This window comes from Salvia hispanica, chromosome 2, assembly GCF_029641045.1.
Source record: "Salvia hispanica isolate PSC_SH4W2 chromosome 2, Shi_PSC_v1, whole genome shotgun sequence".
Taxonomy (NCBI): Eukaryota; Viridiplantae; Streptophyta; class Magnoliopsida; order Lamiales; family Lamiaceae; genus Salvia; species Salvia hispanica.
Genome location: NC_142693.1, coordinates 62,825,913 through 62,852,025, shown reverse-complemented (window position 1 = coordinate 62,852,025; position 26,113 = coordinate 62,825,913). Strand labels below are relative to the sequence as shown.

At 35.9% G+C, this 26,113-nt stretch overlaps 2 protein-coding genes and 1 pseudogene across 2 annotated transcripts; all 3 read left to right on the top strand.

Annotated features, from left to right (window-relative positions):
- Window positions 1-2,598: 2,598 nt before the first annotated feature.
- On the top strand, window positions 2,599-3,495 carry LOC148932878 (uncharacterized). The gene has a single exon (XM_089065271.1). It carries the CDS (start codon window positions 2,599-2,601, stop codon window positions 3,493-3,495), a length of 897 nt encoding a protein of 298 aa, XP_088921397.1.
- An 11,142-nt stretch (window positions 3,496-14,637) lies between these two features.
- Window positions 14,638-16,999, top strand: LOC125199726 (uncharacterized). Its single transcript, XM_089065270.1, has 4 exons — window positions 14,638-15,103; window positions 15,185-15,705; window positions 15,791-16,324; window positions 16,424-16,999. The coding sequence occupies exons 1-4, from the start codon at window positions 14,638-14,640 to the stop codon at window positions 16,997-16,999; spliced, it is 2,097 nt and encodes a 698-aa protein (XP_088921396.1).
- Window positions 17,000-23,480: 6,481 nt separating this feature from the next.
- LOC148932877 (pumilio homolog 12-like) lies at window positions 23,481-25,401 on the top strand (annotated as a pseudogene).
- Window positions 25,402-26,113: the final 712 nt, after the last annotated feature.

The window sequence follows — 26,113 nt, the reverse complement described above, 5'->3', positions numbered from 1 at the left end:
CTCAATACCTTGAAGGGTACATATTTTTACTAAACTTATCACATTCTCATATTTTTCATAAATATCTTTACTATGTACTTTTTACGAATCTTCTTAATATAACTTGACCTTTTATATATTAGTTTTAAATAAAATGTAAGTGAAATGAGTTAATGGAAGATGAGACCCTATTACCATTTATTGTAAAAGTGAACCGAGACTCCTATTCGCGGACGGACTAAAATGGAAAAATGAGACTTCTATTCGCCGACGGAAGGAGTAATATCGAAGGTCAAATTATATTTCGAAAATTCGTAAAAATAATATAATGTAACGATATTTAGAAAAATTATGAGTATGTGATAAGTTTATTAAAAATATGTACCCTTCAATGTATTGAGGGTATTTTCGCCCGAAAAACTTGGAAATAGTAAAAAAAAATACTTAGATTGATATTAACTCATAGTTGACGGACCTCAATATTTTCAAAATTCACGATCCTAAAATGATACTTTGACAAAGTCCGTGGACCAAAAAAGATGTTCTCTCTTTTAAATATTCCTCCAACTGTATCTTTTCCCTAATTCTCTCAATTCGAGCAGGAGATTTGTTTTCCATTGTTAACAGTATTTGTTGCAGAGAAACACCTATGGGTTTTCGGAGTATAGAATTTTCTAGCGGAAAATCTCTAGGTTCAAATTTTGTGATTCAAGAAATATTTATCTCTTATTCCATGATTTTGTAGATAGTATATGGTCATTTTGATTTTATTAGTGTTGATACACGGATTTTTAAAAAATCATATTTTTAAGTAAAAAGATGTAAATCATACTACAGATTTGTATCAATTACTATTTCCTCTTCAACTCTATTCAGTCAATTTATTAGAAATATTGAACGGTTCAAAATCCAGAGCAAGAAATACCAACTACTCCATAAAACGCCTTCACATTGGTGAGTGAACTCCAGGAAATTAATAAATAATCATCGCCCTATATAGCTATCTCGTAAGATCCAAAATCCTACGTTGTTAGTAGTTGTTACAGCCCAAGTTTTCATTAATCATAGCCGACATAAATTACATTTTTTAATACTCTATAATTTATTTGTGCATTCAAAAATTATTTTTACTATTTTCTTATATGTGCAGTCGTGATCCTCAGACTTTAAAATTAGTATAGATATAATATAATCTGAATTCTTTTATAATATTACTAGAACGATTTTTACATCTTTTTAGAACTTATTTAAGTTTAAAAATGTCATTCAACCATGAAAAATATATAGTATTAGTCAATTTTATTTACCTTCTTTATTATTTTTTCCCATTGCTATGAAATAATTATATTAGTCAATTTCATTCACCTTATACTTCTCTCACCTTTTATAGCTTTTCATCATTACTATTCTTCTCTCTCTTAGTTTTCAGCTCTCATATATATTGTTTTTTATTAATTTATATCTCATTAATGCAGTAGTATGTTGTAAAATTTTTGTATACTCAGTGTGGATTATATATTCAGCTTATATATGCTAAATTTTATGCTGTAAATGTTAATTTTTGGTTGAATGAGAGTAACTAAAATTTGACAATTGTCATAAATATATAAAACATAGGAGTACATCAATGATCATGGGATAAGTCTAATTAATTAATTATAAAAATCTATATCATTCCATTATATATGAAAGTTGAATTACATCATCACCGTCGTTATCATTGGCGTCGACGTCATACTACATATATAATTGATGTTCACATGTAGAAATATGTCGTTTATTGCAAAATAAATTGAACATTAATCAAAGGTCGAGTTTGGTTGAGTTGAATATATCTATATCCTCCATTGTTTATTATCCATCGTAATTTGCGCTTTGTGAAAGCAAGAGTCTAAAGTCAACTATATCATATTACTTTCTCCGGTCCATTGTATAGCAGAGACGTTTCTTTACGGTGAAAAATTATGTTAAATGAGTTAAGTAAAAGAAGAATAACGTAATAAATGAAAAAGAAAGAGAAATGAAGAGAAGGTAGAGTACAATACTGGGTTAGAAGGTTTCCTGTGGAATACAGTAAGGTAGTAGATATAAAGAAAATATTTTTCTTTAAATTATTGATTTTGTTCATTTATTTACTTTGTTTGAGATGTTCAAGCTTTGTGTTGGTTTGAAGATTTTGTGTTGATATGCTTATCAGTTCATCATTTGAGTACTTGACTAGTTGTCTCATTTAGTATTATGTTATTATGGTTACTAACTTTTCAATTCTTGGAAGCAATTTTGCATCTAACAAATGAACTTGTATTGGTCTAAGCAGCGGTTATGGTTAGTGTTGGAAGAAATCAAGAAACAAGGGATTAATTATAATTGATCCTAAATTGATACTATACCAAAATTAGAGTAGAGAGATCTCTCTAATTAGGTTTACCATATTTGTAATACAAATGAATAAAAACAAAACTCTTCACCCAATTTTTCTCAACATGGTGTCAGAGCAGAGAAAGATCCGGCTCAGAAAAAATTCATCATAACCATGTTCATACCAAACCTCGACCAAGAAGCCAAAACCAAATCAGAAAACCAATCCTTACCAGAAAAACAATTCCTACCGAAAAAGATATGTCAGATTCAGAGACAGAGGATACAAAATCCAAAAGTGGATCCTCAAGATTGAGGACTAGCAAGAATGTCACGGTGGCATTCAAATTGAATGGCAAAAACTACCCATTGTGGGTGCGGCTGATGAAAGTTGCAATAGGAAGCAGAGGAGGCTATACACACATCAAAGACCAACCACCTGAACCAGAAAGTAAGAGGTATACCGATTGGGAAGAGAATGATCTCGTGGTGTTTTCATGGATTGTTGATAACATCGAAAACGATATCATCGCTGACTTTGCCCACCACCAAACCTCAAAAGCCTTATGGGATAATCTTGTTGTGACCTTCGAGGGTAAGAAGGATTCGTATCTGATTTATGACCTGGAAGATAAAGCAATTTCAATTAGGAAAGGAGATCTTGATCTTGAAACATTTTACCGTCGAATCCACGGACTGTGGATTAATGTGGATCGATGTCAAAAACAGCCAGTCATCTGCTGCGACAAATGGATCAGGCAATTCAGGAAATACTCGAACACAAGGAGGCTGTTCAAATTTCTCACGACGTTGAATCCAGAGAATGACTCAGTCCGAAGAGAAATCCTCAAAGATGAACCCTATCCCTTAGTCGAAGAAGCCTACAGGAGGATCCAGAGGGAGGCGGCTCGATTAAAGATCATGCCACCGGCATCCCCTAAACCCACTGTAGACGCTGGTATAGGAATCGCCGATGCATCATCGGGAGAAATTTGGTACGGATTCAAGGCGCAAAGCAATCGATCGATGAATCACAATGGACCACCGAGACCGACAACCAGAGCTGCTCACCGGCCGGGAAGCAAACCAGAAAAGAGTAAACTCTGGTGTTCACACTGCGGGATGCCGGGCATACCCAAGAGACCTGCTTCTTCATAGTAGGTTACCCAGAGTGGCAGTGCAATGTTGGCTCACGGGTCCATAGAGAGAGAGAGGCTTGGTTGTGGCACAACAGACTGGGACACCCCTCCCCAATAAACACTCGTATGAAATCTATGTTTGCTTTAGTACATGCTGATGTGTGGGGTCCTGCACCTATTATTGGGGGGAATGGCCTTAAATATTTTGTTATCTTTGTTGATGATTGTACTAGAATGCCATGGATCTATTTCTTGAAACATAAATCTGATTTTTTTGAAAAATTCACCCTCTTCTACCAAATGGTTCAAACCCAGTTTCGCACCACCATTCAAATACTCAGGTCCGGCAATGGGAGGGAATTTGTTAACAATAGCATGACCCAATTTTTTAGGGAAAATCGTCTTATTCATCAAACTTCTTGTGTTTATACACCTAAACAAAATGAGGTTGCCGAACGACGAAATAGAACAATTCTAGAGGCAACCCGAGCACTCATGATCGAATCTAATGTACCAAAATCCCTTTGGCCAGAGGCAATTGCCACATCTGTTTACCTTATAAACCGATTACCCACCAAAATCCTCCAAATGAAAACTCCATTTGATATTCTTTCCACTCTAACCAACAAATCCGAACCCCTTAGCCTATCACCCAAAGTCTTTGGATGTACATTATATGTCCATATTCCCAAACACGAAAGAACCAATTTGTCTCCTTGTGCAACTAAATGTATCTTCGTGGGCTATGGGATAAACCAGAAAGGGTATAGATGTTATGACCCGAATGCTGGGGTTTGGTGCCCCTTGCACAGCGGAAGACTTGTACAAAACAATTAAATCAAACACAGATCTATTTGACCGATTATGCGATTAATCAATTCACATGTTAAATAGATAATTGCATGCTAGAATGTAAATAATTCATGCTTAGAAAATATAAATCCTAATACATGATCTCTACGGTTTAGGGTTACCGATTTAATTCTCCAAAGAATCGACGATTGCTCGCGCCTTCTCCACGTGATGATCTTCAATACTAGACCACAGATCTTCTAACTGGTTCCCGAACTGTATCTCGATATCAGGGTGAGCTGATCTTATCAAAATACTAGGACTCGAATAAAGAAGACAGAAAAATCTCACGGAGGAGAGCTGAGAGAATTTTCGAGCTCCTCTAAAATTAGAGGGGAACAGAAATTTCTACTACTGATTAATTAATTCTGTCTCTCCTTTATTCTCTTATTTATATTAAGTTCATATTGGGCCCAGTCAGAGATCTATGGAAGGTTTTGGATATGAGCTCCCCCAATTAGCTTTTTACTTATTAAATTGAACCCACAATTTAATTCAAGCTTATATTGGAATATTACGAGAAGCCACTACAGAAGTAATATTGCACTCCCCATCCAAATCCGAATTTACAAGTAATCCGGGTTTCCATTATTTATATTATTTATTTCCCGCGCTTAAGATATAAATGTCCATTAATTAATTAATGTCTGCTATGGACTTAATTAATTAACATCTTATTAATTCCAAGAGTGGACTTAGCAAACACTTATTTATTATTCATAGAGCGATAAAACTCCAACTGGCCAGTTTTCTGAATAATAAAACCTTGTTCGAGCTCCTCTTGAGGACATTATCAAACGAGACTCACCTCGCGCACAATTCAACATAATAGAAATCCTAGCACCGCTACATATTTATTACCACTACCCAATATATCAGGATTATTGGGTTGCGAAAAACCCGCACCATTTGATAAGTCAAAGTAGTGCATAATCAATACCGTATGCTCAATGCTAACGTATGTAGATTAAGAAATAGTTATTTATCAAGACCTAGTCTTTCAGTAGATAGCATAAAGACACGTCATGTTGTTAGATCCATTCAGTGCTACACCACACCAATGTCATCTTATTTCAGTAAGGCTTAGAAATAATCAGACTGACATTGCAACCTTTCACGATAGGTAGTCTAAGCCTATCTGAGTTGTGAAATTCTTCTTTTTCTTTTGCAAAGCATTGCATAGAACCGACTGTGTTACCTTAAAGTGGATGACGCCCACAACCAGTCTACTAAGCAAAAGACTTAGACTTTGTTTGCTTCTTATACATTTAAATGTTTATAAAACATCTTATAAATGCACAAGCAAACACAATGTAATAATATACTGATTCTATGCGTGCGAAACTGCTCAAACAATACTGAATCGGGTTAAGAGTGGATTATAGAGTTTTATGTATACAAGCAAGATTCTATTCGAGCGAAACTTGCTCAAAACATGCTTTTCAGTATACTAAACCTAACAATCTCCCACTTATACACAAAGCAGGTATTGGTACTAGATATATCGAACCACCATTCATTTCACATCAACATGCTGCCACAAAGGCATTTTATGTGAAAAATCTGCTTGGTTGTTCTCTGATCATATCTTTTCCACCGTAATGTCTTTGCTGCGTACTTGATCTTTAATTAATTTCATCTCTCTATGTGATTTCTTAGCTTTATTAGCTCGTGTGTCCCTTGAGTTAGCCTTCACTAGAGTCATACTCCAAATGCAATATTCATAGGCATACTCAAACTTACGATTAAAGCTATTAGGAATATACTCCTAAGGTAAACACATATTCAGAGGATGACTTACTCGATCACTGATTAGTCATAAAACTAAGTCAATGTAACCCCAAGGACATTACATGAACGACTGGTAAACTAGAATATAACAATTAGTCTTTCTCAAGCACTATCGTATACTCTTTACCTCAATCAAAGTCCTTTGCCATGGTTAATATGATATACGCTTTTCATGCATAAGCACAACTAATATCAAACTTAGTACACATTATAGCATACATGAGACAACTATCTCCGAAACTAGTCTCATAATCCTTGATCTCACCAAGTGTCAAACGACACTTGACTAGAGACAAGACAATTCCATCTTGAAAGGTATAAACCTTTTCATGGAATTTCTAATGCTAAAATGTTCCAAGCAATGTATAGATATAGAATTCCTAAGAGAATCTCAACATTCTTTCTAGCAATCTTAAAAGGACTTAGATGCTAAGAATGTAATTAGTTTCTCTTAAATCTTTTATCTTAAACTGGGCAGACAACCAGTTTCCTACGCCAGATGACAATCTTAGTTGTTTGCAACTTTTGTAGATTGCATCATCGTAGAGTACCAATAATACCATATGTAATGCACTTTCAACTTCCTTATGTTTACTGCACCGTTAAGGACACAAGTCAAATTCCAAATATTTGACAATTTTGATAAAACACATATAATTTGATTTAGAAGCTTGCCTAAGACCACGAAGGTCTATATAAGCTTCCAATCATGCGTTTCTTGTCCTTAATTACATATCAATTAGAATGTTCTGGTAGATGATTTCCTCAAGACTTCTATTTCTGGAAGGCTGTCTTGACAATCATAATACATACATTCTAATTTATGTAAGTTCTAATAGACAATATGATCGAATAATCATGGCACAACGACAGCGAGAAGATAATTCTCTTTGGGCATAACCCAATGTCATTGTCTAGCCATTTGCAATCCACATTTACACTTTCAAAGATACTTGCTCCCACTGACTGACACAGCCTATAGGTAGTATTGCAAGTCTTTTAAAACATGTTGTCTATTTTAGATTGTAATATGGAATCTATAACCTTTTCTAAGACGATTATCCAAATTAACCAATACTATATTGTAGTTAAAGGGATTATGTTCAAGTTAATCTAAGACTGAGTCTTCCGACACTCTTAGACCCATGAACTTGTTGTGTTCAAGTGGAACGCTCCCACTACGACATGGTTCTTACAATCTTAGGTACAGAAGTTGATTTTATTAGTGCAAAAGTTTCTAATGGTATGACTTCTTGGTAATGTGGAAAATATCTTCCTCTTTATTTTGAGAGGTATCATGCTGTTAGGCTTGAAGTTCATCTCTTGATCCTCATACAAGAATTATATCTTTGAAGATTACAGAACTTATAATCTTACATCATTTGAGACAAACCTTAAAGTATGCCTCAATACTCAACTCCAATTTCTTGGACACTTTTCCAACACGTGTTGGAACAACATTACACCTTGAGATGTGCTAGACTAGAGACGTTCTAGTCCACAACTCGTGTTTTGTAGAAGGTACTGATGTTGGTAGTTTCTTTAATGTTTATTCCATCAATGATAAGATTTTAATGAGTACAACTCATCACTTAATCAAACTTGTCTTAGAAAGACTTCGATTCCTTCTTACATAACTATCCCATTCATTAGAAGAATGTTTGGATTCGTCAACGGAGATTAGACTCCCACTACTAATCATAACCTTTTGCTCGTCTTCTTATGGTGTAAACCATTAAGACTCACTAGTCTTTCTATGTTGCACTTCTATAAGTATTCTGAATCAAACGATTCCAACTCATAGTGCATCAAACAGACATTCTCGACTTTCAAGCTATTTAACAAACAAATTGTTAAAATCTTGATAGTCTAGATCAGTTCGAACAATTGCTAAGTATTTTCTTGGCCTTAAGACTAAGAGCCATAAATACTTTATCATTCAATGATTAAGAAGTTGATGTGTTGTTGAATACTTTATCATTCAATGATTAAAACCATAAATACTTTATCATTCAATGATTAAGAGCCATAAATAGCTCCCACTGCAACAAAAACCTAACTGGATCAAGATCTCTTACTTAGAAGTTGCATTGTCATGTAAGTCATTGTCCTTCTATAAAATAGGTCAATCCAACTCACAAAGCATCTTTTCTCGCTTTAAACAAACTTTGATGACAATTTAGGCTCTCCCATTTCCATATCTAGTTTTTTGTTCAAATGAACTAGGACTTAAGAAAAATGCAGCCTTTATGAATTCGTCATCTATCATGTTACTTTCCTCTAACAGTATTATAACGACTATTACTCTGAAGATTTTCTACTTTTCAGTTAAGCCTTCTTGTAGTCATTTCTTATTACTTTAGGCGATGACTTGTGTCGGAAACTATTTGAGTGATCAAAAGATCCTCAAAAAATTTTGTCACTTTAGGATATTCCAATCGAATCATCTTGACAGATTCTATTGATATCCATCTTTCATCGTCATTAACCAAGACTTGTCGAGCTACTTAAAGGAAAATAGCTTGACCTTATTCCTCAAAGATCTTGTCAAGTACATGCATAATGTATTCTCAAACATTCTTCGTGGAATTATGTCGAGGAAATGGAGGACATGAATCACTGAGTATAAACTCCAAGCTTTTAGCGATGAGAATCTTATCCATTTCCGTTTCCGGTCTACATAATTTAGGCATTCGAGTTTACTTTCTTTAAGGATCGCAGACAAAAATTAAATGACATAATGAAGATTTGACAAATAAACTTATTATCACATACTCATGCTCAATACATAATCGCAAATAACCACAAAACAAATATGTATCTTGCAACTGTAAAATTAAAATTTTGTGCCCTCAAGCAGAGGTCAATACGCATTAAAATTTTAGCAATTTTACTGGTCACAACACCGATGAATAGTCCAGAGACCGCAGCACTGCATGGCCGCCAAATGTTGCCTAAGCACGACCATCAGATTTAGCATTACAGAATCTTGTTTCTACAACACACTCCCATAACAATGCTCATGTGCTGATAACAAAACCAAGCTATCTCATAAATTCTGTTTGAACTTCTGAAACTTGTAATTTCTTAGGATTATTGTCCCCACAGCATGGGTGGCGATAATATTAGAAACTATTTTCTAGTTCATACTATTTATATTTGAGAAGTCTACCCTTATGAACTTGCCATTTCTTAGGATTATTGTCCCCACAGCATGGGTGGCGATAATATTAGAAACTAGCTTCATAAATTTGCAAACCAACCGATGGAGACCGTATACAACGCACTTGTTGTATTCATCACTTAGATATTTTTATATGGTTTTTGCATAATTATCACATAAGCAGATAAAGAGGATAATTCACTTAAAATAGATAAACATCAAGTAAACAGATACATCCATTTAATGCATGGCGTTTAAACATACTGGATAATTAACGACAATTATTTAATCTAGTCAAGGGAGAATCAATTAAATAATTAAGTTTTATTGTGGACAATGATTATCCAAATTCATTTAGGATTTGTCAAGATAGTGTAAACTATCCAAATCCATTTAGGATTATTCTAGATTTTATTTTGATAAAATCAAATCCTACAATTCAAGATAACGTTGACCTATGATTATCATTATTTAAATCGTACTAGGATATTACTAGATAGAAACAATTCTATCATAATCCATAAGATAAAAATAAAATCCTATCAACCAAGATCTATACAAATCTTAATTCTATTTAGAATAGACATTTAGAATATATCAAACATTACTTAGGATTCCTAGATAAATAAATTTATCTAAATCCAATTAAATAAAGATTTTCTTAAATATCATTAACATCCTAATCTATCTAGGACATAAATCCAAAAGATAAGGATAACTTGGATTATTACTTATTTTAATCCATCTAGGATTTGTCTTAATAGAATTAAATCTATTTAAATCCATAGGATAAAATAAATTAATATAAATATTTATCCTAATTCATCTAGGATTTTTCTTGGAATAAATCCATATAAATCCATAGAATAAGATAATATTATAACTATTCAAATCTATCCAAGATTTATCTAGGAATAAATCCATATAAATCAATAAGATAAGAATAAAATATTATTTTATCATTATTCAAATCCATCTAGATATTATCTATGAATAAATTCATATAAACTCATAGGATAAGAATAAAATAATATTATCATTATCTAAATCCAACTAGGATTTATCTAGGGATGAATCCACATTAATCCATAGGATATAAATAAAAATTAGATTGTCAGTATCCAAATTTAACTAGGATTCATCTAGGAATTAAATCCCTACAAATTCATATAATAAGGATAAAATCTATAATTAATCCATGATTTAATACAAAATCAAATTTTATATAATATATAAAATCTACAAGATATATTCAAATCTTAATTCTAAATTAATCTTGAATTATTTCCAAAATTAATTCCAAGGGTTAGGAAACCCTAATCTAAATTTGGAAAGCGAAGTCACGAGATGAGACGATTCTTCGATGCACATAGGGAAAACCCTAATCTAGCGCCATCGTTCTCCCACTCGAAACTCCAACTGGCCAGTTTTCTGAATAATAAAACCTTGAATTGTAAGACTTAGAAATAAAGACGATTCTTCGATGCACATAGGGAAAATCCTTATCTAGCATTGAACGGATCTAATAGCAAGATGTGTCTTTATGCTATCAACTGAAAGACTAGGTCTTGATAAAATACTATTTCTTAATCTACATACGTTAACATTGAGCATACGGTATTGATTATGCACTACTTTGACTTATCAAATGGTCCGGGTTTTTCGCAACCCAATAATCCTGATATATTGGATAGTGGTGATCAATATCTAGCGGTGCTAGGATTGCTATTACGTTGAATCGTGCGCGAGGTGAGTCTCGTTTGATAATGTCCTCAAGAGAAGTTCGAACAAAGTTTTATTATTCGGAAAACTGGCCAGTTGGAGTTTTATTAATCTATGAATAATAAATAAATGTTTCTTGCTAAGTCCGCTCTTGGAATTAATAAGATGTTAATTAATTAAGTACATAGCAGACATTAATTAATTAATGGACATTTATATCTTAAGCGTGGGAAATAAATAATAAACAAAATGGAAGCCCGGATTACTTGTAATTTCGGATTTGGATGGGGGGAGTTCAATATTACTTCTGTAGTGGCTGCTCGTAATATTTTAATATAAGCTTGTATTAAATTGTGGGTTCAATTTAAATAGTAAAAAGCTAATTTGGGGAGCTCATATCCAAAATCTTCCATAGATCTCTGTCTGGGCCCAAAAGGAACTTAATATAAATAGGAGAATAAATGAGACAGAATTAGATATTTTTCATTATGAACAATCACGCCAACTCCCTTATGAGTGGGGGACGAATTTTATTTAATTTCCTCTTCATGAGTTTTTCAGCTCCTCCTTCGTGAGGAATTTTCTGTCTTCTTTATTCGAGTCCTAGTATTTTGATAATATCAGCCCACCCTGATGTCGAGATACAGTTCGGGAACCAGTCAGACAGAAGATCCGTGGTCTAGTATTGAAGATCATCGTGGAGAAGGCGCAAACAATCGTCGATTCTTTGGAGAATCAAACCGGTAACTCTAAACCGTAGAAATCATGTTTAGGATTTATATATTTCTAAGCATGAATTATTTGCGTTCTAGCATGCAATTATCTGTTTAACATGTGAATTGATTAATAGCATAATCGGTCAAATAGATCCTTTTTTGATTTATTTGTTTTATACAAGTCTTCCGTTGTGCAAGGGGCACCAAACCCCAGCAGTTCATGCTTCCACCCCCGGGTTTCACCAATGAGTTTCGAAATGGAGAAGTGTGCAAATTAAAGAAGACACTTTATGGGTTGAAGCAATCTCCAAGAGCATGGTTTGGCAGATTCACCGAAGTAATGAAGAAATATGGGTACCAGCAGAGTAACTCAGATCACACCTTGTTCCTCAAGAAGAAGAATGGAAAAATCACATGCCTTATCATCTATGTTGACGACATGATTATCACAGGAGATGATGACGTAGAGATTAGTGAATTGCGGAAGAATTTGTTTAACGAATTTGAGATGAAAGATCTAGGTCTCTTGAAATATTTCTTGGGAATTGAAGTGCTCCAAAGGAAATACATACTTGACCTTCTAGCGGAAGTGAGGATGATAGATTGCAAACCCGCCGACACTCCAATGGTACAAAACCATGGGCTGCAGATAGTTGAAGGAGCAAAACTTACTCACGGGGGAGATATCAACGATTAGTTGGGAAACTAATCTATCTCTCACACACACGGCCAGATATTGCCTATGCAGTGGTTAGACATTGAGCAAGCCTAGTTGAAAGTTGGTTGTACTTAGAAAAAAGAAAAAGAGTAAAGAAAAGAAAGAAAAAAAAAGAAAAAAAAAGAAAGAAAAAAAGAAAAAAAATAGTATATAGAGAATAATTCAAGATCTTTGGAAGTTTGGAAGAAATTAGACAAAGTCTAGTTATTGTTGAGAAGTGTTTTGGTGAATGGTTGAAGTTGAAAGTGGATTGTGTAATGTCTTAGAATTTCACATCTTATTGGGAATTTAGTCACTTTAGCCAAATATTACCCTACCTTGCCAAAGAGCCTACATTATAACCTAAACAAAAGACCTTTCGGACTCTAGATTTATTGTCACACGAAGTAGAGGAGAGGTTAGACATTGAGCAAGCCTATGGTAAACCATGTATTTTTGATTGATTTGAGTGTTACTTTATATCTTATACACTTTGAGTGAGGTGATTATACACACATATATACATCCCGAGTGGAGCATGAATTCAAGGTGATGGAATTTGAGTAGTAAAAGTGCATTCAATGGCTTAACTTGATGGAATTTGTATTGTGATATGCTCCTTTATTCCGTATTCTTTGAGACGATGATGATGTCTAAAACTCTTTTGAATCCAAGTTTCTTCTAGTGATTTTTCTTCATTGCTCGAGGACTTGCAATTGTTTAAGTTTGGGGGAGTTGATTCACTTGGATTTTACATGATTTTAGAGGGTAGTTTTACTTGGTTTTGATCATATATTGTGTACTTTGAGACATGGTTATAGCTACTTCTCTATTATGTTGGTATTTTGACCATTTTGTGAAGAATGTGTAGAAAAATGTACAAAATATGTGGATGTGCAGCTACTCAATGTTCGAGACAGCTTTTCTGGAGATTTTGAAGTCCGATTCGCATTTAATGCATACCATTCTCTTCGTCTTCGAAAGAGTTTCGCGTGGATATCTTAAACGTCTCAATCGGAGTTTGGTAGAAGAAGTTATGGCCGTTTTACCAAGACTGCGCAGAGCAGTGACATAGCTGGCGACCCGCCAGGTTCGCATGCAAACGAACCTGGCGACCCGCCAGCAAAACACGAAAAAAACGCCGTAAGCAGCTGGCGACTCGCCAGCTTCGACGCACACCCAACCTGGCGACCCGCCAGCTTCGTCGGGCAGCTTATTTCGGGCCCAAAGTCAACCCTAGGTATATATATGCCTAGGAAACGCCTCCAAACACAACTTACACGCCTCCTACCCCAAAAATACCACTTTTTCACCTAGGAAGAAGAGAAGAACGAGCAGAGGACGAATATTCATCGCAAGATTGAAGACGAGGCTTCCAATCCGCCCAATCCAATTCTAGGAGTTTCTACTTTTAGTTTTATTCTTGTTCAAACAATGTTTTTGAATATTTCTTTGAATATTTCTTTGACTTTTGTGTTGAGCATGAGTAGCTAAATCCTTCGTAGAGTTCTACGGGGGAGATACAATGATTCTTATGTTTAATTGATTTCCTTTTTCTATGCCTTGGCTCATGTGGTTATTTTGATTTCTTCTGTGCTTATACATTTATTTGACTGTTCACCTTATAAATGCATGTGGATTTTACTACAAGAACTGAGAAGTGAGTAGTTTAATTTGGAAGAGAAGAAATTGACGTCTTTGCCAATATAATCGAGAGATTTGAGCCTTTGAATGAAGCTAAGTATCTTAGGAGCTATTAGGAGTTGTTGCCTTAGTTCTAGGAAGAAGACTTTGGTTCTAGGTAGCAATCTACAAATTATATGCTTTGAGAAAAGATATAGTTTTACCTTAGCGATAGCTTAATAACCCTTGAGACCCTTTGGTGGCATAGTTAGGAAGTTAGTTGAGCATAAGATAGTTGTTATCGATCCCGTAGGATTCTACCCTTCTCATCCTTGATATACATCCGTTTTCTTATTTGCTTTTAGTTCTCTAGTTATTTTTAATTGTTTTTACCTTGCTTTTAAATAGATTAAGAAAAACCAAAATTCTGATTCATCTAGATAGTAGTTGAGGTTGGTTCGTGGTAATTAGGTTGACACTCATTGTCTCTGTGGATACGATACTCTTTGCTTACTATTTGCTACATTAGCCCCGTACACTTGCGGGTATACTTGTGTTAAAAATAAGTTGAGTCAAGTTTTTGAACCACAACAAGACATGGTGCCAGTGCAAAATATGTACGCTTACAGAGAGGTAGAGGACCCACCAATTGGCAACGATGAGATCGATGCCAATCATTTTGAGCTCAAGCCAGGATTGCTAAATATGGCTGAGGCTAATGCTTTTGCGGGGAAAGGCAACGAAGATCCCAACAAGCATCTCACTAAGTTTATTCAGATCAGTAACACGGTGAAGCTTAATGGGGTGAGAGATGAACAAATCAGACTAAGGCTATTCCCATTTTCCTTGAGAGATGATGCTAGAGACTGGTACGACAGCATGGGGTCAGGATCTGTTAAAACGTGGGATGCCATGGTAGAATTATTTTTGGAGAAGTATTTCCCACCCAGTGAAGTTCTAAAGAGGCAAGCAGAGATAATTCAGTTCCAGATGTTGCCTCATGAGACAATCCGAGAAGCATGGGCTAGATTCAAGACACTGCTGAAAAGATGCCCCAAACATGGTCTAAGTCCGGGACACCAAGTCATAACTTTTTATAGGGGGTGTACTCCAGATGCAATGCGTGAACTGAATTGAAGCGCAGGAGGAGCACTCCTTCAATTAGGAGAGAATGATGTCATGCAAGTGATTGAGAGAGTAGCTTCCACTGTTGAAGGATGGAATAATGAAAGAAACAAGTCATACTGGGTGTCCTCTGCTACAGAAGATGATAGAATAGATAGAATGTCAAAGCAGCTTGATCTCTTGACCACACAATTGGGAATTATGGAGATGAGACAGTCAGGGCCAGAGATCCAAGGAGGAGTTGAAGGTGTCAACTATGTGCACCAAGGAGGGAATAACATGAACTTCAACAACTATCGCCCCAACCAAGGGGGTGGTAACTATAACCACTATGGTAACAAGGTGCATCCCAATCTCTCCTATGGGAATCCAAACAATGCTCTGCAACCACCACCGGGATTCACAGTAGCTAATGGAATGGTCGATGAGCAGAAGAAACCTACTACAGAAGATATCTTGGCAGCATTCATGAATCAGACTACCAAGTACATGGAGAAAACTGACAAGTACATGGAGAGCACTAGTCAAAGGTTGGGGAAGGTTGAAAACGACGTGCAAAGCTTGAATGTGCAGCATTGATACTCAGATTAGTAAAATTTCTCAAGCTATAGGTGTCCAACATCAGCCAGGGCAATTTCCAGCACAGACCATAAATAATCCCAAAGACTGCAAGGCCATACACTTGAGATGTGGTAAAAGCTATGAAGGACCTTCCATGCCTATAGAGGAAAAGAAGAGTACTCCAGAGGAAGATGTTAGAGCAGAAGAGAATTCCAAGGGAAAGAATAAGGTGGACATTCAGACCAAGAAAGACGCAATGCCAGAAAAGCTGCCCCCTCCCTCCATTCCTATGACAGTTAGAGTGCCCTTCCCATTTGCGGTGAAGGAGAAAAAGTTGGATGAGCAATTCTCCAAATTTCTCGATATTTTTAGGAAGGTGCACATTAATATACCATTGGTGGAAGCTCTGCAAGAGATGCCTACGTATGCAAAGTTCCTAAAAGATGTGCTCTCCAAGAAGAAGAAGTGGATTGATTATGAGACGGTGAACATATCTGAAAACTGTAGTGCGATAATTCAAAAGAAGCTACCTGCCAAGCTTAAAGATCTTGGGAGTTTCAATATCTCATGCGTCATTGGAAATGACAGACAGACAAAGGCACTGTGTGATCTGGGGGCGAGCATAAATTTGATGCCATTATCATTTTTCAGAAAGATGAAGATCGGCACTCTCAAGCCGACTACAATCACACTCCAGATGGCAGATAGATCAGTCACCTATCCTAAAGGAATTGTTGAGGATGTTCTGGTGAAGGTACACGACTTCATATTTCCCGTCGATTTTGGAGTATTGGATATGGAGGAAGACATGAATGTGCCGCTTATCCTAGGGCGTCCATTTCTAGCAACGGGAAAAGCATTGATAGATATAGCAAATGGAGAGCTCACTCTTCGTATGGGCAACAAACGACACATTTTGTCTATCTATAATGCTATGAAGAGTCGTGAAGATGAGGAACTTGTTATGAAGATGGAGTGCAAAGCTGTGCATGTTGTAGAGGTCCAAAAGACACAAGCAATTGAGTCCACATTAAGGGATTTTTCATTGCCGCGATGGATGTTTGGTTCATGTGATGGATCAATTTCTAAAGAAGAGACTGCATCAAATCCTAAAGTGAAGGAGAAGAAAACAAAAGCTGCAAATTCACCCAAAGTGGAAACCAAAATTTGTGATGGAGCTTTGAAAACTACTTGGTGGAAGAAGAGATTGGCTAGATCATATGCTTCCAAGATTGATAGAAAATCCAACACCACCATTTATGGCGTGACATGATGCAGCTCATGGAGGACGTCGAGCCAACGACGATAACCAAAGGCACTATAGGGGAGGTAACCCCTAGTAGGTAACTTTTAATTTTGTTTTTGGTGTGTTTTTTTTGTTGCTTGCTTACCATGTAAGTCTCCCTTCTCCACCAACTTTTCAAACTTATTCTTTGCTTAGCTTTGAATAAGTTTGGGGGGATGATATGGTGGATAGGGACACTAACGAGGTACGTATCTTATTGCTTTTGTTGCTTTATTTTGTTTTAGGATAGAATTATTTTGTTAGAACTCTTTGAATGCTTACTTTGATTGGTTGGGTTTTGAAATTGAATTGAAAAATTTGGTAGTAATTTAGGTGAAGACTAGTCGTCTATGATAAAAGAACCTTCCACTTTGAGCTATCACTTGACCATTGACTTGAGAGTTTAAGTAATAGGATGCATAAGTAACGAATTGCTTATTTGCCTTGATTCATGCTATTTGCCCAGTGAGACTTGAGCTTTTAATTCTTTCATGTGTGATTTATCATCAATTGTGTATGTGTTTCTAGAACTTGCTCCTTGTCTTCTTGAGTTTACATAGTGACCTTAAAGATAGGGGAAGATGTTAGGCCATTGTTGTTAGCCTCATTTTTACCTAAACACTAACCTTATTATATAATACTACCCTTGATAGCCAAGTTTGAGCCTATTGCCTTTTCTTTTGTCAAGCTAATCAAGTGGGTTGGGAATCCTAGACTCTAGAATTGTTGAGCTATGAAAAGAAGAATTTGGAGAGTTTAGTTGTTGAAAGAAATTGGTCGTGTTTAGCTTATCAAGTTGAAAGTTGGTTGTACTTAGAAAAAAGAAAAAGAGAAAAGAAAAGAAAGAAAAAAAAAGAAAAAAAAAAGAAAGAAAAAAGGAAAAAAAATAGTATATAGAGAATAATTCAAGATCTTTGGAAGTTTGGAAGAAATTAGACAAAGTCTAGTTATTGTTGAGAAGTGTTTTGGTGAATGGTTGAAGTTGAAAGTGGATTGTGTAATGTCTTAGATTTCACATCTTATTGGGAATTTAGTCACTTTAGCCAAATATTACCCTACCTTACCAAAGAACCTACATTATAACCTAAACAAAAGACCTTTCGGACTCTAGATTTATTGTCACACGAAGTAGAGGAGAGGTTAGACATTGAGCAAGCCTATGGTAAACCATGCATTGAGGATGGTATGGTGTCGTCACCCTATCTCTCTTAAGAGGCGAAAGTGATCGTCTTTGGTTGAGCCTTCTCTGAGCGTTTCTCCTTCGGTTGGATGCTTCGATCTCAGGATCAAATAACTCTAATGGTTGCCCCTTAGAGCGAGTGAGCATACAACCTGAAAAGAAAAACACTAACTCAAAAAGAAAGAAAAATAAAATAAAGCAAGTAAAATCTAGATTAATAATCTTAATTTTTATCACGATATTAGGCTATAGTAACACAAAATTATCCCCGGCAACGGTGCCAAAAACTTGACTCAACTTATTTTTAACACAAGTATACCCGCAAGTGTACGGGGCTAATGTAGCAAATAGTAAGCAAAGAGTATCGTATCCACAGAGACAATGAGTGTCAACCTAATTACCACGAACCAACCTCAACTACTATCTAGATGAATCAGAATTTTGGTTTTTCTAAATCTATTTAAAAGCAAGGTAAAAACAATTAAAAATAACTAGAGAACTAAAAGCAAATAAGAAAACGGATGTATATCAAGGATGAGAAGGGTAGAATCCTACGGGATCGATAACAACTATCTTATGCTCAACTAACTTCCTAACTATGCCAACAAAGGGTCTCAAGGGTTATTAAGCTATCGCTAAGGTAAAACTATATCTTTTCTCAAAGCATATAATTTGTAGATTGCTACCTAGAACCAAAGTCTCCTTCCTAGAACTAAGGCAACAACTCCTAATAGCTCCTAAGATACTTAGCTTCATTCAAAGGCTCAAATCTCTCGATTATATTGGCAAAGACGTCAATTTCTTCTCTTCCAAATTAAACTACTCACTTCTCAGTTCTTGTAGTAAAATCCACATGCATTTATAAGGTGATCAGTCAAATAAATGTATAAGCACAGAAGAAATCAAAATAACCACATGAGCCAAGGCATAGAAAAAGGAAATCAATTAAACATAAGAATCATTGTATCTCCCCCGTAGAACTCTACGAAGGATTTAGCTACTCATGCTCAACACAAAAGTCAAAGAAATATTCAAAGAAATATTCAAAAACATTGTTTGAACAAGAATAAAACTAAAAGTAGAAACTCCTAGAATTGGATTGGGCGGATTGGAAGCCTCGTCTTCAATCTTGCGATGAATATTCGTCCTCTGCTCGTTCTTCTCTTCTTCCTAGGTGAAAAAGAGGTATTTTTGGGGTAGGAGGCGTGTAAGTTGTGTTTGGAGGCGTTTCCTAGGCATATATATACCTAGGGTTGACTTTGGGCCCGAAATAAGCTGCCCGACGAAGCTGGCGGGTCGCCAGGTTGGGTGTGCGTCGAAGCTGGCGAGTCGCCAGCTGCTTACGGCGTTTTTTTCGTGTTTTGCTGGCGGGTCGCCAGGTTCGTTTGCATGCGAACCTGGCGGGTCGCCAGCTATGTCACTGCTCTGCGCAGTCTTGGTAAAACGGCCATAACTTCTTCTACCAAACTCCGATTGAGACGTTTAAGATATCCACGCGAAACTCTTTCGAAGACGAAGAGAATGGTATGCATTAAATGCGAATCGGACTTCAAAATCTCCAGAAAAGCTGTCTCGAACATTGAGTAGCTGCACATCCACATATTTTGTACATTTTTCTACACATTCTTCACAAAATGGTCAAAATACCAACATAATAGAGAAGTAGCTATAACCATGTCTCAAAGTACACAATATATGATCAAAACCAAGTAAAACTACCCTCTAAAATCATGTAAAATCCAAGTGAATCAACTCCCCCAAACTTAAACAATTGCAAGTCCTCGAGCAATGAAGAAAAATCACTAGAAGAAACTTGGATTCAAAAGAGTTTTAGACATCATCATCGTCTCAAAGAATACGGAATAAAGGAGCATATCACAATACAAATTCCATCAAGTTAAGCCATCGAATGCACTTTTACTACTCAAATTCCATCACCTTGAATTCATGCTCCACTCGGGATATATATATGTGTGTATAATCACCTCACTCAAAGTGTATAAGATATAAAGTAACACTCAAATCAATCAAAAATGCATGGTTTACCATAGGCTTGCTCAATGTCTAACCTCTCCTCTACTTCGTGTGACAATAAATCTAGAGTCCGAAAGGTCTTTTGTTTAGGTTATAATGTAGGCTCTTTGGCAAGGTAGGGTAATATTTGGCTAAAGTGACTAAATTCCCAATAAGATGTGAAATTCTAAGACATTACACAATCCACTTTCAACTTCAACCATTCACCAAAACACTTCTCAACAATAACTAGACTTTGTCTAATTTCTTCCAAACTTCCAAAGATCTTGAATTATTCTCTATATACTATTTTTTTTCTTTTTTTCTTTCTTTTTTTTTTCTTTTTTTTTCTTTCTTTTCTTTTCTCTTTTTCTTTTTTCTAAGTACAACCAACTTTCAACTAGGCTTGCTCAATGTCTAACCACTGCATAGGCAATATCTGGCCGTGTGTGTGAGAGATAGATTAGTTTCCCAACTAATCGTTGATATCTCCCCCGTGAGTAAGTTTTGCTCCTTCAACTATCTGCAGCCCATGGTTTTGTACCATTGGAGTGTCGGCGGGTTTGCAATCTATCATCCTCACTTCCGCTAGAAGGTCAAGTATGTATTTCCTTTGGAGCACTTCAATTCCCAAGAAATATTTCAAGAGACCTAGATCTTTCATCTCAAATTCGTTAAACAAATTCTTCCGCAATTCACTAATCTCTACGTCATCATCTCCTGTGATAATCATGTCGTCAACATAGATGATAAGGCATGTGATTTTTCCATTCTTCTTCTTGAGGAACAAGGTGTGATCTGAGTTACTCTGCTGGTACCCATATTTCTTCATTACTTCGGTGAATCTGCCAAACCATGCTCTTGGAGATTGCTTCAACCCATAAAGTGTCTTCTTTAATTTGCACACTTCTCCATTTCGAAACTCATTGGTGAAACCCGGGGGTGGAAGCATGAACTGCTGGGGTTTGGTGCCCCTTGCACAACGGAAGACTTGTATAAAACAAATAAATCAAAAAAGGATCTATTTGACCGATTATGCTATTAATCAATTCACATGTTAAACAGATAATTGCATGCTAGAACGCAAATAATTCATGATTAGAAATATATAAATCCTAAACATGATTTCTACGGTTTAGAGTTACCGGTTTGATTCTCCAAAGAATCGACGATTGTTTGCGTCTTCTCCACGATGATCTTCAATACTAGACCACGGATCTTCTGACTGGTTCCCGAACTGTATCTCGACATCAGGGTGGGCTGATATTATCAAAATACTAGGACTCGAATAAAGAAGACAGAAAATTCCTCACGAAGGAGGAGCTGAAAAACTCATGAAGAGGAAATTAAATAAAATTCGTCCCCCACTCATAAGGGAGTTGGCGTGATTGTTCATAATGAAAAATATCTAATTCTGTCTTATTTATTCTCCTATTTATATTAAGTTCCTTTTGGGCCCAAACAGAGATCTATGGAAGATTTTGGATATGAGCTCCCCCAATTAGCTTTTTACTATTTAAATTGAACCCACAATTTAATACAAGCTTATATTAAAATATTACGAGCAGCCACTACAGAAGTAATATTGAACTCCCCCCATCCAAATCCGAAATTACAAGTAATCCGGGCTTCCGTTTTGTTTATTATTTATTTCCCACGCTTAAGATATAAATGTCCATTAATTAATTAATGTCTGCTATGTACTTAATTAATTAACATCTTATTAATTCCAAGAGCGGACTTAGCAAGAAACATTTATTTATTATTCATAGATTAATAAAACTCCAACTGGCCAGTTTTCCGAATAATAAAACTTTGTTCGAGCTTCTCTTGAGGACATTATCAAACGAGACTTACCTCGCGCACGATTCAACGTAATAGCAATCCTAGCACCGCTAGATATTGATCACCACTATCCAATATATCAAGATTATTGGGTTGCGAAAAACCCGGACCATTTGATAAGTCAAAGTAGTGCATAATCAATACCGTATGCTCAATGTTAACGTATGTAGATTAAGAAATAGTATTTTATCAAGACCTAGTCTTTCAGTTGATAGCATAAAGACACATCTTGCTATTCAAAGGCTCAAGTCTCCTTCCTAGAACTAAGGCAACAACTCCTAATAGCTCCTAAGATACTTAGCTTCATTCAAAGGCTCAAATCTCTCGATTATATTGGCAAAGACGTCAATTTCTTCTCTTTCAAATTAAACTACTCACTTCTAGTTCTTGTAGTAAAATCCACATGCATTTATAAGGTGATTAGTCTAATAAATGTATAAGCACAGAAGAAATCAAAATAACCACATGAGCCAAGGCATAGAAAAAGGAAATCAATTAAACATAAGAATCATTGTATCTCCCCCGTAGAACTCTAAAGGATTTAGCTACTCATGTTCAACACAAAAGTCAAAGAAATATTCAAAGAAGTATTCAAAAACATTGTTTAAGCAAGAATAAACTAAAGGTAGAAACTCCTAGAATTGGATTGGGCGGATTGGAGGTCTCGTCTTCAATCTTGCGATGAATACTCGTCCTCTGCTCATTCTTCTCTTCTTCCTAGGTGAAAAAGTAGTATTTTTGGGGTTGAAGGCGTGTAAGTTGTGTTTGGAGGCGTTTTTTTCGTGTTTTGCTGGCGGGTCGCCAGGTTCGTTTGCATGCGAACCTGGCGGGTCGCCAGCTATGTCACTGCTCTGCGCAGTCTTGGTAAAACGGCCATAAATTCTTCTACCAAACTTCGATTGAGACGTTTAAGATATCCACGCGAAGCGCTTTCGAAGACGAAGAGAATGGTATACATTACATGCGAATCGGACTTCAAAATCTCCAGAAAAGCTATCTCGAACATTGAGTAGCTGCACATCCACATATTTTGTACATTTTTCTACACATTCTTCACAAAATGGTCAAAATACCAACATAATAGAGAAGTAACTATAACCATGTCTCAAAGTACACAATATATGATCAAAACCAAGTAAAACTACCCTCTAAAATCATGTAAAATCCAAGTGAATCAGTTGTCAGTCAATTTATGCATGCACCGCAAGCAGATCACTGGGAGGCAGTGATAAGGATTGTGCGCTACTTGAATGGAACAACCGAGCATGGACTGATATTCGAAAATTATGGGCACTTGGAAATACATGGATTCACTGATACTTCACCTTTGTTGGGGGGGATCTTTCAACATGGAGGAGCAAGAAATAAAAAGTAGTTGCACTGTCTAGTGCAGAAGCAAAATTTCGGGGGATTAGGAGTGGTTTGACAGAGATGCTGTGGTTGAAAAGGCTTATGACCGAATTGGGGCTTCAATCATCACAAGCATGTAGGATGTTTTGTGACAATAAGGCTGACATTAGTATCTCAGAAAATCCAGTGCAACATGATCGAACCAAACATGTGGAGGTTGATAGACACTTCATCAAAGAGAAGCTTGAAGGAAAGATTGTTGAATTGCCCTATGTCAAGTCTGAAGATCAGTTGGCTGATATCTTGACCAAGGCGGTAAATTCAAAATCATTCAGAGAGGTATTGAGCAAGTTAAGTATCGGAAACCCCGTTACTTAACTTGAGGGGGAGTGTTGGAAGAAATCAAGAATGATGTGATTAATTATAATTGATCCTAAATTGATAATTTACCAAAATTAGAGTAGAGAGATCTAGGTTTACCATATTTGTAATATTGGAGCCAATATGAAGGCGTGTCACTCATTGTAAGGACTCGTTTGATAAAAAAGATGGGATATGAGCAGATATGTAAAATAAGATAAGAAATACGGGCTTCATGTCAAGATATCCAAAGATATGATTTTTTTTTGTCGTTGTTTGATAGAAAAGAAATTATCTAAATTTGTATAGTATATTAAATAACATGGCTTAACTTGACAAATTGGTGGGTTACATAAACATAGTTAAAGTTATAATTTTGGTAAGGTTGGAGAGAGCCCTTGTCTTATATTGGGCTTTGAGTTAAGCTTAACTATGATATCAAACAATTAGAAATGTCCATATATAAATCTCTATCTTGGTATTACTAACTTATCAAACATGCCCTAACAATACAAGTGAATACAAAAAAAACCCTTCTCCCAAACTTTCTCAACAGTTACGAATCTTTAGTTACTCGTTTGATTCGTGCGTGTTTCAGCTAAAGGTTGTGGAAGACTGATGTTTCTAGGAAATTTTTGACATGTTAAGCACAAAAACAATCTTGATCTACTTGACCCTCGGAAACTTTGTTTAGTATTATCGAATGAATCTCTTTGTCTTAGAAGTGTTCAATGTCTAATATATAATAACTATACAGTAAAAGTAGAGGCATGCTGTGTAACTTAGTCCCCTGCTATATCTCACGGTGTCGAACAAGTTGAGTCGCAGTGCTTTGTTTTACAGACCTATTTTGTTGATCCATCAATCATTTATCTAATATTGGATGTGAAATTGGCAGCACCTTTTGCATGAGATCACCGCAAACTGCTTCAGTATTGGGACAAGTAAAAGCGGATGTGTTGTAATACAATCATGCGTGGATAATGCTTGTGGAGTTGTGGTGAAGCAAGAACACAATTAATCTTTGCGATAATAGAAAACGCTGTGCAACTTGCTGAAGATCCTTACGGGTATCATTCCATTCCTATCTAGTTTCTTTTATAGAGGTAAGACTGATGTGGATCTCTTAACTTGTTTGATCTTTTTTATGTGTAGAAACTATGTGGTGCAACATCTTCTCGAGATGGAGATGCCAGAACTCACAAAATATATTCTGAGACGGTTCGAAGGCTGTTTCGTGTCTCTTTCCTGAAACAAGTATGCCAGCAATGTAGTAGGGAAGCTCTTACGGTCGGGAGATGAAGTATCTGCGATTATTACCATAGAGCTGCTTCAAAGCCCGAACGCCTCGATGCTTTTAGTCAACCCCTACGGAAATTTTTTCATTCAAAATGCATTGTCAGCCGCGAAGGTGAGACATCCCACTTTTTGTTTTGATGCATTTGAAACGCCTTAATACACGGGGTTTTGTTATGACCATGTCTCGTTCGCTCCTAATTTACATGTGGTTCTGTAACAGGGAGAGTTGTATTATTCTTTGAAGAGATTTGTTCAAATTAATGCAGCATCCATGCAAAGCATTCTTTATGGGAAAAAGATCCTTGCTTGGTTTATGAAGAAGAGGCCTTACAATGAGAAGTAGAAGTCTTTCTATGGCTAGATTCTTACATTTAAAAATATAGTGATGTATATTTTGTTGTTTAATTGTGTGGCTAATTCATAGTTTTGCCATTCAACGGCATATTTTTGATGCATTCAGCCTCGGATTCAACCAAGCTAAGCAATGTAGAGCGTGTTGTACGTACGTTGTTTTACTTCTGAAGCAGCTACACATTATTGTCTAATATCATGACTTGTATCGTAATAAAATCAATTGTTACTAATATCTTCTCTAATTCTTCTTCCAAAACCTGAGATTGCATCGTTATCTGAATCCAAACATTATTATGATTCACACCCATGTTTTGAGTTACCATCCGAAAAAAGAAAGAATACGTACATATGCATATGGTATTAGAATCTAAGCCGACCAATGCAATTTGACCCGGCCGTACGAATGACCAGAGATTTATTTATGTGAAATTAAATAATATATAATCAATTTATGTTTCGAGTAGATTATAATTCACTTTCTCTAAATTGATTTACGATAGTGAGAAATATAAATTAAAGTAGTCACTTTAATTTGTGAGTTAATTAATCCCGTATTTAAAAAAAAGCATTTATTAATCACGTACTCCCTCCATTTTATTATAATTGTGTCATTTTTTCATTTTGAGAAGTTTTATCATAGTTGAGTCATTTTTATCTATAGTAATGATGGCAGAGATAAAATGCAAACTCATATATTATAC